The sequence below is a fragment of the Thunnus maccoyii genome, chromosome 3 (assembly GCF_910596095.1).
Source record: "Thunnus maccoyii chromosome 3, fThuMac1.1, whole genome shotgun sequence".
Taxonomy (NCBI): domain Eukaryota; kingdom Metazoa; phylum Chordata; class Actinopteri; order Scombriformes; family Scombridae; genus Thunnus; species Thunnus maccoyii.
In genome coordinates this window covers 25,364,290-25,384,934 of record NC_056535.1, presented here as the reverse complement: position 1 = coordinate 25,384,934, position 20,645 = coordinate 25,364,290, and the positions used below count along the sequence as shown (strand labels likewise).

Below are 20,645 nucleotides of genomic sequence, written 5' to 3'. Positions count from 1 at the left end.
AAATAAATGTAGAGTACATGTATAAAGTATCATAAAATGGAAGCACATGTACCTCAAAATTGTACATAGGCACTTGAGTAAATGCTCATAGTGACTTTCCATCACTGCAGATTTGTCAGTCAGAGAAAAAATTAATTCACCATGATATTTGTGTGTCTGTCTTGAGCTCAGGTAAAGTGATGTCATTATTTTTATAGTGAAAACAGTTGCAGCCCTAATTATTTTATAATTTAGAGACATGTTGATGCTGAATGTTCAGCTATGTTCATACTGATCAGACACAAAGCTCACAGGTCTGCAACACACCTGCAGGAAGTGACTGTTCCCAGATGAAGTCAGTGGCGGAGGGTTTCATTAGAGATCCACACTGGTGAGATCCACACCCATTATCCCTCCTGTTGCACGAGTCCTCTTGTACTACGGATGATGTCATCTTTGACCGGGGAGGGGAGGAGGGACCTGGGTGACTCGAGAGCCTGCAACAGCTCCGTCAAGTCACCAATAACAACACCGGAAGTAAGGGTGTTTCGCCTTCAAAATAAGATTCTCAACCTACAATGTAAACTTTAATGTTGCTTTGGGGGGAAAACAAGTGTATAAAACAAAACTATTCGTGTTGATTATTTGATATAAGTAATAAATTAATATCACTTGTGTCACAGTAGGTGTTTTCCCTTTGGTAGCTGATAGAAAACAGCTGTTGTGACATCAGTCTTTGGGATGTGTCCAGATGTGCAAGGCCATCCACGGTCTGGCTCCAGATTGTATTAAAGAACTTTTAACCCCTTACAGCCCAGCCAGGCCTCTAAAATCAGCTGATCAAACACTTTTAGCTGTTTCACCATGTGTTCAGTTACGACCCCTCAGCTTTAGAACAGCCCTCCCCTCAGCGTGAGATTGGCAGACTCCACTGCAGCTTTTAAGTGCCTCCTTAAAAAACACTTTTACAGGATGGCCTACACTTAACAAAGTTTTCCTTTTTCAATTATCACATCCCTTTCATAATTACACCATATGAGAAGTTAAGAGGGAAAAATCACTATTTCAGCTGTTAACAACTTAAGACATCTGAAATGTGACCCAGACTACACGCTGCTTTTTGTAAGACATCAAAAGCCAAAAAGGTTGTAAACCACTGGATTAATTTAACTGGTTTAACAATGTGTTGCATTTTAAAAGCTTGTTATATTATCTATTGTGTAAGCTGTCAATTAAATGTAATGGAGTGGAAGTATAAAGTAGCATACGATGAAAATACACAAGTAAAGTACAAGTACCTCAAAATTATACTTAAGTACAGTACTTGAGTAAATGCACTTACACCACTGGGTGCAGCTATAGTTATACTTTACTTTACTAGTTTATTATTTTGTTTTTTGTTTATTATTCAGTTATTTATTCAGTATGAGTTAATTTCCAAAGCTCAAATAAAGCAGAAGCATGATGTGTTCAACTCTAAATTATAACTATATCCCATGTTTTATTATTACAGCAATAAACGGAAGTGTGTGTCTGTTGATGTGGCCCAGCTTGTGCCTGCTGTCGGTGGGAGGATCCTGTCCGCCTGCCCCGTTTCTCAGCTCTCTCTCCGTGAAATTAGCGAATACTGCAGCAAGAAGTGAGTGTTAGTGTGTCAGAGGAGAGAGCGAGCAGGGACTAATATTTATAAAAAGGACTCATCCGGCTGGCGGCAGGTAATTATGAACCTGAAGGCTGTAGTTTGACTAAATATTCTCTTTTTTTTGACATAAGGCGACAGTCTAATTATAGCTCACTTATACTTGGGTGAGAGAACAAGGTGGTGGCTTGTCCTCACACTAACATTCGCCTTTTTCCTGCTTAGGTTTTAGTTTAATCCCTGACTGTGTTGGCGTTTATAATGAAGTGTACCCAGCGTGTGTGTTTCTGTGCAACTGTTGATAGCTTCATTAGTTTCAAAGTCAAAGCAGCACATCAGATCCTGTTTGTATGTACAGTCTGTCCAACTGCTGCGACCTCATTAATCCTGCTGACTGGGGTCCCTGCAGACCCCAAGAGGATTACTTTCTGTCATATTTCACAGGTGCTTTATACTATCATTCCAATTTTTCATGACTTCGTCAATCAATTTGTTCTTAATGACTTCAGATCATTGCTTTCTGTTTCTGTTTTAATTTGTGCTTTGTAAAAACACCAATGTATTGGGGGTCCTGTGGGACCCAAAAACACCCAGTTCTGCCTGTGCAGTTTTAATAGATGGAGCTATTTATTGAGTTCATGTTTGCAATGGGTCCTAATTTAAAGTGTCACACACTATCAGGGGGGTAGGGGCACTCTGTCAGTCATTTTCAAGGCTTTGTGGAAAGATAGTATTTGGAATAAAAGCTTCGTTTTACACAAAATGCAAATGAACTGTAACTTTTCTAGAATAATAATCTGTTTTTTTCCAGATAACATTAATTACATAACTAATAATGTTTTGAGAAGAAATAAGTTAACATTTTGTTATGATGGTTGTTTCTTACAGTAGTTTATTCTTGGGGTCCCCAGAGACCCCTGTTTGTAGTTCTTGTATGTTAAATATGTTGGTAGGATGAGGGACAAATAACTCCACATGGCAAATCTCCTAATGAGCCATTTCTATTCTTGGGAACACTTAATTTCCCTCATTATTAACACTCCCGTTTCTTAGAGGGCGTTGTTTGAACTGCCAACAATGTTTTTCAAACATAACAAAACATGTGGAGGACGAAACCTGTGAACTAGGGGGAGTTATTTAGACTGAAACACCCAAGTTTAAAACAACAAATTGTTTAATTATGTTGATGAAAATGTGATTTTAATTGGAACATAAGATTCACATGATATTATTTTGTGTGTTACACTGTAAAATCAACATACATGTGGCATTCCTGCAAAATATATCCCAGCTACACCTGAGGGTAGATGTTGACAGCAAAGGTATAAGTGCTGAAACAATTAGTCGATTAATCAGTTAATCAATCTACAGAAAATGAATAATGATTTTGAACAATTTTGAGACTAATATTAGAAGTCATTTATCAATGTAAAAAATGCCAAAATTATTATAATTTGAAAAACTTTGTGTTTTGGACTGTTGGTTGAACAACAAGTTATGATGGATATGTATTCTTTTTCTGGCATTTTATAGTCCTAATGATTAGCCAAATCAATTAATCAAAGAAGAAGTCAACAGATTAATGAGTTATAATGAGTTGTTAGTTGCAGCCCTAAACACTATGAAATGTTTTTATTGTTCACCAAAAACACCAAACATTATCTGCTTCCAGATTCTCCAATATGAGGATTTGCTGCTTTTCTCTGTTTTATTTTGTTGTAAACTGAATATCTTTGGGTTTGACATTTGATTATGTAATGTTATACACCCTGGAAAAATGGAGAAATGACTGGGGAAAGATTGGAAAAAAATTTGGAAAAATGTCATGGATATTTATAGACAAAATGATTATTTGATTAATTGAGAAAATATTTGCAGGATTTGTTTTTTCTTCTGTAATAATAAACTAGACATCTTTGGGTTTCAGTCTGTTAGTCAGACAAAACAAGGAAGTTAAAGACACCATCTTGTGCTTGATAGCCCAAACAATTAATCAATTAATTGAAAAAAAAAAATAAACAACAGAGTCATTGATAATGAGAATAATAATTAGCTGTATCCTTAGAGTAGATGGAACTTGTACTTGCTCTGGGAGGAAGAGAAGTGTCCAGACTCAGGAAATCTGGTGGTCAGCCCTGTTTGTTGCTCATGACCTGAGTTATTCAACAAAAGTGAGTCATGAGGTGGCTGTTCTCTCAAACCCGTGCAGTGTATCCTCTGTCTCTGGTCATCATGCTCCGGCTGCCACCAGCTGGCTCGACTCTCTTGTTTTGTCCTACTTCCTCTCAGTGGGCTTTCAGCAGGAAAATCTGTGACCCTCTTCCTTTAGTGAATTTGTAAATTCATGGCTGCTTGACGGAAGCTATTAAGGTGACCAGGCTGCAGCCATTAATTTGAAAATGGCCAGTCGATACGGTTATTAGAAAAGCTCTAGTTTAGATACCAAAACCACCTGAATTTAAAGGAACAGTCCGACATTTTGGGAACTATGCTTATTTGCTTTCGTGCTGAGAATTAGATGAGAAGATTGATATTACGCTCATATCTGTAGTGTAAATATGAAACTACAGACAGCAGGTGGTTAGCTTAGCTTAGCATAAAGAATGGAAACAAGGGGAAACAGATAGCGGTACCAAAAGGTAACAAAATCCACCCATTAGCACCTCTAAATGTCACTGATTAACAAAGAATATCTTGTTTGTTTAATCTGTACAAAAACCCAAGTGTAAAAACGATTCATTGCGATTTTTCAGGAGGTTATGGGACGGACTATTTCTTGGCCGAGAGCAGTGACTTCCTGGAGTCTTGTCACCGTGACACTGCCAGAAAGCCTTTAGTTCTTTATGCTAAGTTAAGCTAACTGGCTGCTAGCTGTAGCTTTACACAGTAGTTACTGGACAGATATGAGTAGAGCTGAAACATTTAGTTGATTAATCCATTAGTTGCCAACTATTTTGATAATCGATTACTCATTTTGAGTCATTTTCAAATGTGAATATTTTCTGGTTTCTTTCGTCTTCCGTGATGATAAACTGAATATCTTTAGACTGTGTCAGGACAAAAATAGACATTTGAGGATGTGATCTTAGGCTTTGGGAAACCATGATCGACATTTCTCACCATTTTCTAACATTTTATACCCCAAACAACCAATGGATTAATCAATATTGAAAATAATCGTTATTTGCAGCCCTAGATATGAGTGTGTGCTCTAACTCTTGGCAAGAAAGCTAATAAAAGAATAAATTTCCCAAAATGTTGGACTATTTCTTTGACAAAAAAGCATTAAAACAGAGATCTTCCTCTAGAGAGGTCATTGTTGTTAAAGAGAGATTTCATATCTGGCTTTATTTCCTGGGCTGGCTGACTGTTGGTACATTTGGTCATTTCCATGGGTGTACCAGTAAAGTTATGACTCAGTAGGATTTAAGGAGCTGGTGTGTTTGTAACATACGCCCAAAGAATGTGAGAGGCTGACCTGATCTGCTGTGTGTATATTCCTGCTGTTGTTTAAAAGCACTCGCATTTCCATTTGATGCACTTGAGTCCACAGTTTATACCACAGGAATCTCTACATCGTGTCACAAGTGCTTCATCCAAAACAGTGTGAAACTTTCCTGTAAGATTAGCTTTTGAGTGGTCACCAAATGTGCGATCCACCATGTGATCTGTTGCTCCTGTCAGATCTAGTCAGATAAGATGTTTTCATGCCAGGGTTCAGGTGGTGTAGACAGCCGGTGTCGCAGGCTGTCTGCTATGTCTCAGCCACAGCCTCTGCAAGTTTATGAACTTTGGCCCATTTCTCAGACAGACTCTCAGAGGTGAAGAAAATTCTTCCATGATTTCAGATAGCTAATGAAATAAGGAAAACAAAACATAACTCCCTATTTAGAAATGAGTCATATGTGACATGTTGGGGGACATTCTTGTAAAAAGTATTTCCATGAAGTATATTAAAAGTAATTTGTATTCTCTAGTTAAATAAGTTTTATGTTTTTTCACAGATCCAGGCTAGAATAGTCATCTCTTGGTCAATGTTTATCTGTCAAACTGTCAAAATCAGTGTTGCTTCATTTATCTTAGTTATGAGGCCTTTATCTAAAACCAGAGTTTGGCTCCTTGGCAACTCCTGTGTAATGATAATGCTGAAAACCATGGAAATAACTTTTCACTGTTGATATCAGCTGATCTGTAACTCAGGGCTCTCTGAGTTTAGTGAAAGTCTATCAAAGAAAGAGGTGCAGCCCTGGAAAGCCTGTTAGACAAGCAAAACAATCATACTAGGACTCATTTCCTGTAATATGTTTGCTTGTTTGCAGGACCTCAGAACAAAAAAGTCATCATCATCATCATCTCAGGAACAACACGCCTTTTATTAGCTTGATGTTTGTCTATGTTCTGTGTTGTTGTTGATATTAAACTCATATGAGAATTGAAAGACAGCTCTGCCTCATTGGTCAGGGTCACGCTCTGCACGGTGCTAACTCAAGCTCAGCTTGTTGCATAACTCCTGTTGGCCCCTAAGCCTCAGGAAACCTCCTTAGAGAAAGAAAGAAAGAGGTGGTGTGTTCATTAACCCGGGGCATTGCTCAAATAGTTGTAGGAAGTAATGGTGCTTTGCTCTCCTGTGTGTTTTAGTGACTCTTCATGTTGTTTTTGGATCAAGTTTTGATTGAAAACTCACAGACTACTACGGCTTTCATACTTTCTTTTCTTTTCTTATGATTTGGTCTGCCCCTGATGATTATTTTTATCATCAATTCATCTGTAAATTCTTTTTTGATTAATCAGTTTATCAGTTAGTTGATAAAATACCCCAAAATGGTTATCCAGAGCACAGTGGGATCTCTTCAGTTTACTTTATTTGGCTATCCAAACCCCCAAGATATTATATTTAAAATGATATAAAGCAGAGACAAGACTTCTCCTTTGGGAAGCTGGAACCAGCGAATGTTTGGCTATTTCTCTTGATAAATGACGCAAATGAATTATGAGAGTTGTTGGAAACTAATTTTCTATTTTCTGTCCATCAAGTATTTCAGTATATTCAGTTTCATTGTCTTATCATTTCAGTACTTGGTGACTTCACAGAGGTATTCATTTTCACCCTTTAATAGTGTATTGGTAAGCAAGAAAGTGAAATATGTTAATTGTATGTAGGTAATAAGTATCTACTGACATAAATTCTGGGTTTTACAATGGTGAAATGAATAAATTGATATTGTAATAATAATCTTGGAAATCCAGAAGATAATTATGACAGAATGGTTGCGTCTTTGGTTCCACATAAAAAGCCAATTTTAGACTTTCACATTTAATTGATCATGACATAAACCTGCCTCTAAGGAAATTATTCCTGCAACAGAAAATTATGGTTATTTTTGTGCTCTTCCTGAGGTTTCTCCCATATTTTCCCCTGTCAAAGCGTTTTTTAGTGAGTTTTTCCATACTCGAATCAAAGGTCTAAGGATAGAGGATGTCGTATTGCTGTACAGATTATAAAGCCTGATGAGGCAAATTTGTGATTTGTGATATTGGGCTATACAAATAAAATTGACTTGACTGCTCACACCATATTAGACAATGCTTTTTTTTCCAAAAGGTTGGAACCTCTGGTAGAAGAATGAGCTAGGGCTGCAACAAACAATTATTTTCATTATCAATTACGCATCAGATTATTTTCTTGATTAATCAGTAAAATGTCAGTAAACTGTGAAAAATGTCCATCCCAAGTTCCCAGAGCCCATGATTACACATCAAAATGTCTTGTTTTGTTTGACCAGAGTCTAAAGGCCAAAGATAAGGGGTTTATTATCATAGAAAAGTATGAAAACAAGAAAATATTCACAGTTCACCAGTGAATTTTTGCCATTTTTGCTTAAAAAATAGCTTGAACCGATTATTCAATTATCAAAAAACATTGCAGATTAATTTTCTTTCATTCGACTTATCGTTGCATCTCTAGAATGGAAGGAAAAAACAGTAATAGATCACTAATGAACATGGCTCATATCACTGTATCAAGTCGTAAATTTGCTCCTCAGCCTCGTAGTGCGGTAATGAAAGATATAAAATGCAGGCTGTTATCAACACTGTAAATACAACCTCTGTCATAGACCAGTTAACTGAACTTCAGTCAGCTCAGCATCATTCAGTATTATGTTGTTAGATTTTCTTACAGTATTTCTCTTTGAAGTTTGACTCTGTAAGTAACTCAGTGTTCCTGCTGTCTCACAGTTTACTTCGGCATGATTAAAGGCGTTATGAATATGTTCTAGCATATCTCTCTGCACCAGCCGATAAATCTGTTGTGTTGTGTACAGTAACAGTGCCAGACCAATGAAAATGTCTGCACCCTGAACTGAGTGATGTTTATGTAAAGCCGAAAGAATGATGTCGAACTATTTCTGTTCTTGTCGCAGCTTTCAGGAGGACAGTTAATCTCACCGTGACATCTTTACTCTCATTCAGTGTTGCGTTGGGGTCAAAGGTCACCCAGCTGATAGTGGTTGCAGATAATTTGTGCCTATTCACATATTTTGATTGAGTCAGGGTGAGATTAGACTTTGATATGTATGTTGACAGGATGAATTGCTGGCTGAATCATGACGAACAGGCTTGATCATCTGTATTACAACTCTGGTCAAATCGGTTACCACTGGCAACCACCTAAACTTCCCCCTCAGTTGTTGCTGTCATTAGTATCCATTAGTGCCTAAAATAGAGGGCATCAGTCATAGGTAGCCTGAGTATCTGGCACAGTTTGTGACTATATGGGGCATTTACACGCATAATTTCCTCTTTCCATTGTGTCGAGATGTTCCTTCATAGGCCCCAGATATTCCTGGGACTGTTTACATGGGCATGTATGTGGGGGTAAGCATGCATGCGTGCTTTCATGTGTTGCATCGCCTCTGGCAGCCCTCTCCGTGTCCCGGCTCTGCTGAGGCCTGTCCAAACAGAGCTGCAGCCAAGAGCTCCTCCCAGGCTTCACAGAACAGGAAGTGGATTGTTTTGTTTTACAGGGTGAGCCTCTGAGGCCTTGGTGCTGCTGTCTCCCATTTGTTTGGCTTTGAACCCATCATATCTAGTTGAGCTTTCTTTGGTTCACGCTATCTCTGGAAAGCAAAAGATGCTGCGTAGTTTCTCTGGAATCAATGTTCATGCCAGTATCAAACACATTTGAAGAAGAAAAGAGGAAGTGCTCTTCATTATTAGATATTCTGTCATTTGCTGAATAAAATACAGTATCAGAGGAAGCCTTTCCAACTGCAGATGATGATCATTTTTGATGGTCATTTAACAGTACATTCATCTGTTTAAAGGCTGTCAACAGCTTTGAGTGCATATCTTTGAGTACCTATTTAAAAAGATACAAATAACAGCACCACCAGCATTTGCTACAGCAGCCTAAATTCAAACTCAAGCCTTTGGCAAAACCCTTTGGCAAAATCTGTGGAGCTGTAACAAAGTACACTGCACCAGAATGAGTAGTCCACAGGGGAAAAGACAGAAAATATGATCAAACCATGACCAGAATTTCCATAAGAGGGAAAGAGTAACCAAGATGTTAATAAAACTGTCAAAGAAGCAAGCACACCCAAAATTTCCATTTTGCCTACTGGGTACGCCAAGTCTAAATATCAGTGGAAATAGGGCAGGGTAATAATTTATTCTCTCGTACACTCTTCTTTTTATTCTTTCTGGGGTTACTTTGCTTACTTGTAATTCATAAACCATCTATACCATATGTACACTTTTGCACTAAATGTACATATTTCAGATTATTTTTACCTCTTGTATCTCATCTCTCACAATTAGTTGGTTAATTGATTAGTCGATCGACAGAAAATTGATTGCAACTATTTTGATTAATCATTTTGAGTCAATTCTCAAGAAAAAATGCTCTGGTTCTAGCTTCTTAAATGTGAATATTTTCTAGGTTCTTTTGTCTTCCATGACAGTAAACTGAATATATTTGGATTGTGGACTATTTGTTAGGACAAAACAAGACATTCTGGGTTGCATCTACAGCTTTGGGAAGTATTGATAAACATTTTGTGACATTTTAAAGACCAAGCAACTAATCGATTAATCGAGAAAATAATTTACAGATTACCTGATAATGAAAATAATCGTTAGTTACAGCCATATGTATATTTACCACTGTATACAGTGCAAACTCTGTTCGATTTAAAAATGGACACAATCCAGTGGACATATGGTCATTATGATGACTGGTTCAGTTCGTGTTATAAAATGCATGAAATCTGTGGTGTCCTATTCATTCCAATTGTGCATGTAATATTTAATATATTGCACATTCTCTTCAGATTGTACAGCATTGACTGACTAAACCATGCTTACACAATGCACATATCACCTTGTGTTGCATGTAAGGAACTATTTGAAACAAACCATGTACGTTTTGGCTTAACTGAAATTAGTCACACCATCGCACCAAACCAACAACACACATTCAGTCAACGGTTTGATGCTCTTTACTGGGAGATTTGGTGTTGCTATGCATCCAGGCAGAGATTAAAAGTGGGCGTTGGGTCAGGCTCAACTCAAAGTTTTGCCCGCAGCACTGAAAGATGAATTTCCCCTGATAAGTGGGTGCCCTCGTGAAGAGGATTGCTGTCAAGACTGTCTGGCAGAAAGTGGATGAGGTGAGGAGCCAAATGACTATATGCACAGCTGCTCCCAGGCAGCAGGGCTCCGGCTCATCCATCAGCTGCCCTGCTAACTCATCCTCACGCAGCCTGCACACACATCAGCTAAACCAGTCCTCTCCTCCAGGGTTTATTGCAAAAATGTGTCTTGATTCAGTTGGTTCAGTGGATTGTATTTTGTGCACAGTTAACCAGCAAAGCTTCATCCTTTTAGGCTTGAAGTGTGGTTGTAAAATTTAAATCTTGTTGACAAAGATGCATCTAGATCTGTTTGACATGATATTGTTTTAGTGTGAAGTGCTTGCATGGTATTTTTTATAACACGGCATAAACACATGCTTGCAACTAGCCGATGTAAGCAATAACACCTTAACACAAGTGCAGCATATGGGTTGGACAGTTTAGCTCTTGTTCTTTGAGCGAAAATAATTTTGAGATAATTGTCAACTATCAAAGTATTTCCCAAAGAGGGCTGAAGGAGCATTTAGAGAGATCAAAAGCAGAGTAGTGTTTTGTCTGCTTTTTAGGACACCACTACCAAGTACTTCACCAGCTGCTCTGATTTCCTGGACGCTTTTCTTTTCCACACACACTGCAGAGGGAAACAAACAGGGCGGGAATAGGAGTGAACGGCCTGATAGCACATTCCTTCATGTCCCAGCTTGTCTCCACCCCCCCTCCAAACCCCCCCTCTCTGTTTCTTCTCTCCCTCACTCCACTGTCTTCCTCCTCCTCCTCCTCCTCCTCTGTTCTTCATGTACCTTTGTAGTCTAGATTTGGGGCATTGGGGATTCAAGGTCTATGACTGCAGCTGTCTGTGACAACATGCAGATCAGAGTGCCCTCCCTCAAAGTAATGCAGCACTGTCAGTCAGATGTCAGAATGGTCTCTTTGGAGCCACAGATGAGCAGAAAAAGTTTTTGTACGACATCGTGTTCTTCATTTATCTTGTATTTCTGCAAAGTCTACAAATAGTTTAAGTATCTGTAGCATAGAACACACAACTAGATGTCAAACCATGACTGTGTTGCTTGAGCTGTTCCTCCAGCATGACAGGAAATCTCCCAGAACACCAAAAAAGTTGATTTTTCCTTTTGTGGTACTGCTGATAATTTTGGCACTCAACAGCCCATTTAAATGTCTGTCTGTGACAAATTCATGGAAAAACCCCTCCTCTCGTTTCCCAACAGAGATGGCAGCCATTCGGAAGAAGCTGGTAATCGTCGGGGATGGAGCTTGCGGGAAAACATGTCTTCTCATCGTTTTCAGTAAAGACCAGTTTCCTGAAGTCTACGTGCCAACAGTGTTTGAGAACTACATAGCTGATATCGAGGTTGACGGGAAACAGGTTTGTACCATTGAGACTAGTGATAATGTCCATCATGTGACATAGAAAGTTTATTTATTTCATAAGCAAACACCGTCCTGAAATAATATGAATGACCTAATAGAGCTTTTCCACAGCAGACATTTTGACATTTCATAGCAGGAAAAGCACAGGTGTAAATAATAACATTACCCATTGGAGTTCATTAATGTTATTAATTCCACCTGTTTCCTGTTCCCAAGTCAAAATGTCTGCTGTGAAAAGGGCAGCTTAGCCCCACAGGCACATATGCAGTGCAGTCATAACGTGACAGATTTGCCACTCGAAGAATTAATTGTTGAAACAAAGGGTCCTTGATTTCAGACAAAGGCAGACAGAAGCAGGCTTCTCATTTATAGTTGGCTGAAATAACAACTGTGGCTAACAGATTTTATCAGCTCTTGCGAGCAGCCTTGCTAATTAAGTTAACCCTTGCTCCATGAGTTGGAAAACAACAGTTTTTGTTCAAACATTACATTGTTTGGCAGCTTAGCTTTCATACTTAGCATACCAGCATTGGCTGGGGTTGCTGAAGTGTCAACTTCCCCAAATCCAATAAACAGCAGGACAGAGCTGTTACTCTAAACTCTTATATAGTATCATTCAGGGCCAGTGGGGAAATGTGTATTATGAAATAAATAATTTTTCAGTTATTTAATTACTTGTTTAGTTATCCGTAACCCCACAAAATAGTGGAGTATAAAATGCCTCTTTGGCTTGAAGGAATGCTGGGTTAGCTTCCTACTGTAGGTAGTAAGCTAGTTAACCACCATGCTAATGTTTGCATCTTATCTAAAAGCAGATAAACACATTGTTTAAAGATCTCCTCCAGACATGTATTAAGACATGAAAATAATCTTGGAACAACAGAAGCTTGGAACAATAATTTGTGTCTGATATGGTTTTTGCACAGAAAAAAGTATGGTTACAACGCTAAAATCCTTAAAATGGCATCTACTCCTTCTTCCATATGCAAATATTGTTCATCCATTCCTTACACTTTTGCTCTTGTATTTTTTGTTTTGTAAAGGTTAGAAAAAAGACACCACTTTCTAAACTCTTTAAATACTGAATATCGCTCTTACTACAAGTAGAGAAATCCAAGCACTTAGCAACTGTAACCTATAGTTACAGTTGCTAAGTGAGTGGACAATGACTTTTTGAGGGAGGGGTTTAGCAAACAGTCATACCGCATTCATGCTATTTCCAGATGGATGGGAAGGATCTGAAAGATTATTACATTAAATGACGGACTTTGGCTAACATAAGGCATGTTTGTTTGGTTTTCAAGCACTTCTGTATTAGTAAGTGCCAAGTCGGATATATTGAAACTTTCGGAAAATCTCAGTTTCCCAGTCGTAATTACGACTTGGAGGTTTAATGGTTTTTACAAGTCGGAAACTCATACTTATGGTAACTCTGATATGACATGAACGCAGCATTAAGCTTGGTCTATATTAACCCTCCGCCATTACATTTATATCTTATATCTGCACACTATATAAAAAAAACAATGGAACGAAAAAGTAGTGACAATAGGCAGTAGTAAATGAGTGATTTCGGACACAGCTTCAGAGTTATGAAACAAACTACATTTAAGTCCTACTGGCGAGCGTGTGTGTGTGATGTCTTGAATCTGAGTCATGGGGAGTTGGTCAGCCAGCATCCAGTCTGAGCTGCAGATGGCTTATTATTGTCAAAGGGTTTTGTTCTCTTGAGCTGACCACCGCTGCAGGATCACCACATGGCAAAACAGGAAATGACTGTACTTCCCAGCTTCCTGTTCAGACAGGGAACAGGGATGTCTCCTGGCAATCCCCCACCTTCCCTCAGGACCCTGCTCCTCCTGTCCGATAACCGTCTCTCATTTCCTGTCCTGGTCTCACTGAGATGGGGGAGAGGCAAGGAGGGGTTAACTGTTTTGGACAGGAAGTATAAACTTAGGTATCTGTGATGGACATTGGTCTAGAAGGGGATAATTTTGGTAAAGATATGAGTGTTGGCCCCTTTAGTTTCTCTCTAGAGGATTGCCCGCCCCATAAGACCATTATACAACCAGCTGGATAAGATTTGTGCTCTCAGTCCCTAAATTTGAGTTTTTCACCCCCCTTGATTATAAAAAACCTTATCTTTCTCTCACCTATAGTGAATTGGGCTGATTCTAAAAATAGCTGTTTTTTCCCCTCTCTTTTCCTCCCCAAAGTGTGCAGCTTACAACGAGCCTAGTGGGAACATAACCGCTCTGGTTGCTCATGCAGACTCAACAGTGTGCAGCCACCTCCCACCCTCTGCCTCTGCAAACCTCTATTTTGGGACCGTTGACTGATGCTTGTGCTCTCTGTGGGCATACCAGAATCTTTTGTCATTCAGTGAAGTTCCAGTATTTAAAACTTTGCAAAAGTTTTTTTTTTTTTTTGTCCTCAAACACACTGAGTCAGCTGAAGAGCGGAGTCAAGTGAAGACTGGCTGTTAATGCCCGTACAGGGACAGAAGGTATCCGGTTTGATGCTCGCTAATCTCCCACTTTCCCTAATTGAATTAATCGGTGGTGTGATGGGATGAGGCCATTCCCCAAGTTCATTTCCACAACACTGTCAACAGACTTATGAAGCTGATTAGGTCAGGGCTGCAGTAATGATGAGAAGCAAATGTGTGTACAATGTATTTCCCACAAACAAGGAAAGCTACCTGGGTAAAACACACACAAAACATCACAAGTTATGCTCAAGATGCAAGGTATTTGTAGCGAGAGGAGATAATTGTCCAAAGGTTAAGCTGTCTTAGTATTATTTAATTCCTAGCCTTTGGTTCAGGCGTGTCATATTCAAAATAGCCACAACTCTCAGCGGAAGATAAAGTAAACTTCATCACTAATGATGTTGTGACCTTTATTTGTGTATTCATCCGGATCAGTGAGTCCAATTACATCTACTCTGGGTAGACAGGTAATTTTCATTTTTAAGCCCTTAAGACGTGTTCAAATTAACAGGAGTAACAGGAGAATCACTTTTTTTCCAAAACCAAGATAACCTTTATCTACAGTTAATGTGTCTTGAGTGTGTTTGCTGTTTTTTTAAAAACTTTTTCTTTTGCCTTTTTTTCCAGGTGGAGTTGGCGCTGTGGGATACTGCAGGCCAAGAGGACTACGACAGGTTGAGGCCTCTCTCCTACCCTGACACAGATGTCATCCTTATGTGCTTCTCCATCGACAGCCCAGACAGTTTAGGTAAGAAAATGCTGACGTGGCCTATTTTAATTTGTTTTATTTGTATAACCTTTATTTAAAGAGGTTAGTCTAACCTTAGATGGCAGCAGCATAGAAAGTTGACAGCTTGTAATAATTATACAACATGACTTATATGACAAATTCTGAAATACATGACTTATACCTTCTAAAAGAGACATTTTGTTACCGTATTTATCTTCACAGAATCAGGACAGTTCATATCAGCTAACCAAGCTGTTTGTTAAATGCCTTAATGGACTTGATGGGAAGCAGGATTAGTGCAGCTAAAAACATCTTTGCCTCAGGCAGTCTGCAGAGCAATCCATCATGAGAAGTGTTCTGCACCGTGACTCTGCACTGCCTGTCCCTTTTTATAGTCGCTCTCTTGAGTATCTGTGCTCACTACATGTCTCTCCCGGGACAGAAAATATCCCTGAGAAGTGGACGCCTGAGGTGAAACACTTCTGTCCCAATGTTCCCATCATCCTGGTGGGGAACAAGAAGGACCTGAGGAATGATGAGCACACACGGAGAGAGCTGGCCAAGATGAAGCAGGTACAGAAGCCTCCGAAGGTCAATGAACTGTAGATTGTGGTAATCGGGCAGTTATTATACGCCAAGTAGGCAGTTCTTCAGTCCTTGGGGACCAGAAGCCTGATGATATGTGCAGTGTTCAAACATTTCATGAGGTTCAAATTGTGTTAAAAAAAAATGGAAGGAGCTGCGATGGTGTGGGTGTGTTTTTTTTGAGTATCACAGGTACTGTGGTGTACAATGCAGGAAGGCTGGTTTAACTAGTAGATCCAATAGTTTGAAGGCTTATCAGAATCCAAAGCCTCCAAAACACTGCACAGTTGTTTATAATAGAGACACGATTATACAACTCTGTATCAAGTTATCATTGTGTCTCCACAATCACTTGGTAAACAGTTGAATTACCCCGTTCATATTACAATTTATTCTACCAGAAATGTGAGCTTGCACATATTTGATTGGCCAACACAGTGCATGGCATTGTGTTGCAGCAAATGTGTGAGCAAGGTTTAACTTTTTTTGCTGCACAACCCTGCAATTCTTTGGCAAGACTCTCTACATTAGCCTCCTGCAGTGCTCTCATTGAAATTAATGAGGGGGCTGCTGCTTTTCCATGCAGTGCAGTTATCTGAACGGATTTGTGAATTTAAAGGCTTATCAGATGTCTAAATACTGCACAGGAGTTTATAATACTCTGATGCAACATTTTACAGCTCTTGAAGTACACCATTCATGTTAAAAAATTATCTACTAGGAATATGTGCTTGCATTTTTTTATTGGTCACTACAGTGTCTTGCTGGGTGATGTCACGTTGCTAGGTCATCTGGCAAAAAAAGTTTAACTTTTGCCGGATGCCCTAGCATCTTTTTTGCTGTACTGGCCTCGTTCAAATGAATGAGGAGGCAGCATTATTTTCAGTCGATCAGAATGTAGCCATAATTTTGTAAATTTGTTTGGAGTAAATGTGTAAAAAAAAGAAAAAATAGAAAGCTAAAAAATGTTGCCATATAATGCTATCCAGTATTTCAGTTATCTGAATTCCAAGAAAACAGTTTCAGTTATATTTATTTATATAGCCTGGAATCACAAATTTGCTTTAAAGGGCTTTACAGTCTATTAAGAAGGAAGATAGTGACCAAAAAAACCTTAACAGGGAAAAATGGTATAAACAACAGCAATAGAGGAAGAATCCCTCTTCCATTAAAAATAAACATGCAATAGATGTAGAAGTAGACAGAAATAATAATAGTGAAATGACAGTATAGAAAAACAGATTGACAATATTAGGTGCAAAAAATGTGGATCAGAGAAAATATTGAGCAATTCACCAAAATTAGGAAAAACACAAAAGAAGACTGATTGATTGTTTTAATAGACTATTAATTGAAATAAAATTCCTTACTATCTCCCTTTTTAAGAGAGATTTTTTTTTACCTGTCTATCACTGAAAGTTAACTTCCCCTGGGGAACAAACGGTTACAGCAGTCTGAAAAGGCTGCTACCGGCCTTTCAGTCATACTATAATAACAGCGACATATTGCTTTACTGTGTCACAGAAAGGCACTATCGCCCATTCTGTGTCTGTCTCCAGGTCCAGCTGGTCACGATAATGGGAACATGTTGACAAAGCTCTCCAGCTCTTTCAGACGCCACTGTCAGCTTTTCCTTTCTGTAGAAATCAGGAACCCTTAGACAAAGAGTAGCACAAAGTCATCAGTTCAAGTGTTTTGGATTCACATGGTCAAACAGACATTGTTGCCTCAACACGTGTAAGCTATGATGTGGCTGTTATTGATGAAGAGTACTTGAGGCTCTGTTTTTATCCACTTCAATACAGTGTAGATAAGTCATAAAAACACCGGTACATTATTTGTTTTTCTAACAATCTCTAATCTAACTACGCAGGAGCCGGTGAAGACAGATGAAGGCAGAGAAATGGCCAACAGGATTAGTGCCTTTGGCTACTTGGAGTGCTCTGCCAAGACCAAGGATGGCGTGCGGGAAGTGTTCGAGATGGCCACTAGAGCAGCGCTTCAGGTCCGCAAGCGCAAGAAGAGAAGCGGCTGCACGCTGCTGTGAGAAGCCGGCGCGGTCGGCCAGTCCAGACACCATAAAATCAACTGACCAATAGGAGAGAAAAAAAAAAACCCCACCACACATGAAAAGGACTGACCTTTTACCAAATGGCATCTTTGTACTGTATCTCGCATTTCATGATAAGACGCAGACAGATGAATCATACGCGAATAAACCCAATACAGGAAACAGACTTTGTCTATATTACAACCATGGTTAGAAATTGATGTTTAAAGTTCCTTGTTGATTTGCATTTTTTTTCTTCCCAAAATCTGTCTTTACACATAGAAGGTTTTCCTACTTGTTTTTCTTTATATTTGTAATGTAACGAGGCAGTGGTAGATGCACATAATTGTATGCAATATTGTTCTTCATGAGCTTGGGCGAGCAGCATCCCTCCTTGCTAGCATAAAGTCTTCTTGAGTAAGGTCTTGTCCAAACAGTCCTTTTAATATCAGTTCTGTTTATTATGGTAGCTTTTGTGATAGAGAAGGAAAGTCACTGGAGATATCTTTTGACCATAACAGCTAGTGCCTTTTTTTTAAAGTTTGTACACCACCATCTACTTCTCATGTTTGTGTCAGCTAGCTAACATTTCAGCTGAGGGCCTCTCCATTGTAGTGTAGCTCATTTTACACAGTGTTGTCATTGTGAAACCTGAGCAAAGCCATAACTAAGGCTTTCATTGCTGTCGACAACTCGTCAAGCACAACAAATGGTTGCTTGTGTCATTTTTGTTGACGTGAAACATCAGCGTTCCCTCGACAGTCTCCATGCTCAGTCCGCTCACGTTGAGGTTGAAGATAGGTAACTGCTTTTGTAATGTGATAGGAGATAAGATCTGATTATTCACACGCATCCCTCATAACTTTTCGCTAATTTGTGCAGTGGACCCAGAAAGAGGAGTGAGAACTGGCAAGTAAAGACACAAGCCAATATGACTCATCTATGCACAATGGCTGTTAGGACCAACAGGGAGATGACAGAACTGAAAATGAAATCACATAGAGACCAAGTCCTGGTGAAACCTCCCTTGTTTGTTTATTGCGAGTGACTGACTTCAGCTCTGCTGCTGCCACAATGCAAGTGAGCCGGTTACACCCGCTGTTTGAATCTGTGTGTGTCGGACGGGTTTGTCCAGTCGTGTAAATCACATCTCGTCAGAGCTGTTAGCCTTTGCGTGTGGATGTTTCCAATCGGACAACATTCTTCACATGTTTGAGAAGAGCTGAGTCGTGTGTGAGGAGTTTGTTTTTCCCTGGTGCCTTCTCTGTTCTGGTGTGCCTTTTTGGTGTTTCTCTCCCAGACCAGATAGACCAGCTGCTCCATGCCAACCTGATGCTGACTGACAAAGGGTCAAGAGTGACCTTTCTCACATGTTTCACAAAGAATGACCACAAAAGGTGTCATTAGTTAAGAAAAGTTTCAATATTCACAGTTTAAATATTAAGATTTGAATCTAGGAATGCAGTTTCACCTTTATGCGCTAGGTTATGCCAATTTTCATCATGCAGTTTTGCGTCAAGAATGAATCACGGGAAAATGACAAAACTTTTTACATTACATATTCTGGAAAAAAAACATCTATCAGCAGCCATAAAGATGCTCTTTGATCGATTTAGAGTTGTTTTGCTATCAAAAAGAGTACAACTGTGAGAAGAGGAAAATTATGCTGATTCGTCTGTCTTATCTTGATCTATGTTGGTCTTGATCTTCCCTCCTTTGACATTTTATGTCTCGCATCAAAGTGGCTGTTGATCCTCAAGGGCCCACACTGAATTTGTTGTATAGCGGTGTGATGGATGGAGACGTGTCAGAGACCGTCTCCTGGTCCCAGTTTTCTCTCACGTGTCCTCTCAGAATACTCGATTGTGAACTTGACCTGAAAGTAGAACGGCTTGATATACAATGCTTGAAAGGCCCAGCGACTGTCCTCAGGCACAGACTCTTCACGGCATTCCTTTTCTCTGCCTCTGTTGCTCATTCATGTACTGTACATGTTCCTGTGTTGCATGGAGGATGGATGTTGAAATGTGTGTGACAAAACAATATCTTTGATGTTGCATGCAACCTCCTTATAATGTCAGTAAAGGCACCAAACCTACCAGCTGGCAAGATCTGTATCTTTTATATTGTAATGCAACTTTATACCCTCTACTGGCCAAGAAAATACACTGAGTAATCCAGTGGAGAGGTTACAACTTCGGAAACTAATTGCATTTTCCACAGCTCAGTTGAGGTGTAGATGTGTTTTCTTTTGTTGTTTTTTTTGAGGAGAGAGGGCATTGATTGCAATCACACACACACACACACATACACAAGCACCATGTTAATGTTACCTCAGATCTTTAAAGGGTGGATATACTGTGTTTTAACTCTGGACTTTGTGCATTAATTTGGGCACTAATGTGGAAGAAGCACACTAACAAGGCGAGAGCAAACTGATTAAGATCCTTATGACTAAAGATTTCTATCAATGAAAACACAAGTCTTGAGTTTTGCATTTCATAGTTGTGACACAATGTTCACGGGTCTCAACAAGCTTAATTCCAAGGAATTCTTGGAAATTAAAGGTTGGCAGAGATAAAATCAAATAACTTTCACAGCTGGAAGCACAGCGTAACGATGAAAGCATTCCCTTAGAGCAGTGGTTCTCAAACTTTCTCACATCAAGGACCCTTAAACTGACACAAATTAGAGCAACATTTGATAAGATTTTGTCCCAGGGTCCCCCATCTGATAAGATTGTTGTTTTTACATGTTTTATTACAGAAATTGTATGAAACCCATGACCAAAATATATTCTGTCCTTGTGTTACTTATGGATGAAATTACAGTTCAAATAAATTCCCCTTTTTTTCTGGGGACCTCTGTGGGTCCCCGAATGCCATTTTGAGAACCGCTGCCTTAGAGCAGCAGAGAGTTTAGTGTTGAACATATCACTAAAAGCATGTACTATACTGCTGTTTATGTGTATGCAGATAATGTTGCTCTAAATCAAACATTGTCCTTACGATGTCGATGCATGCATGAGTAAACCATGGGTCTATACGGTGTGCACACAAACAAACACACAAGCACTAACATGCACACGTCTTTGGGAACAGCTTCTGCTCAGTGTTGTGTAACTTTTCTTTCTTTCTCTGGAA

General features: G+C 39.2%; 1 protein-coding gene across 2 annotated transcripts; it reads left to right on the top strand.

Moving 5' to 3' along the window:
- The first annotated feature begins 1,548 nt into the window (after positions 1-1,548).
- LOC121894458 (rho-related GTP-binding protein RhoA-D-like) lies at positions 1,549-19,600 on the top strand. 2 transcript variants are annotated; one of them, XM_042407072.1, is made up of 5 exons: positions 1,549-1,694; positions 11,484-11,641; positions 14,765-14,885; positions 15,310-15,440; positions 17,326-19,600. In XM_042407072.1, exons 2-5 carry the CDS (start codon positions 11,486-11,488, stop codon positions 17,497-17,499), a joined length of 582 nt encoding a protein of 193 aa, XP_042263006.1. In that variant the 5' UTR covers positions 1,549-1,694; positions 11,484-11,485; the 3' UTR covers positions 17,500-19,600. The 2 variants fall into 2 exon arrangements, with proteins under 2 accessions (XP_042263006.1, XP_042263007.1); XM_042407073.1 differs by lacking the exon at positions 1,549-1,694 and adding an exon at positions 11,106-11,215.
- The last annotated feature ends 1,045 nt before the right edge of the window (positions 19,601-20,645 follow it).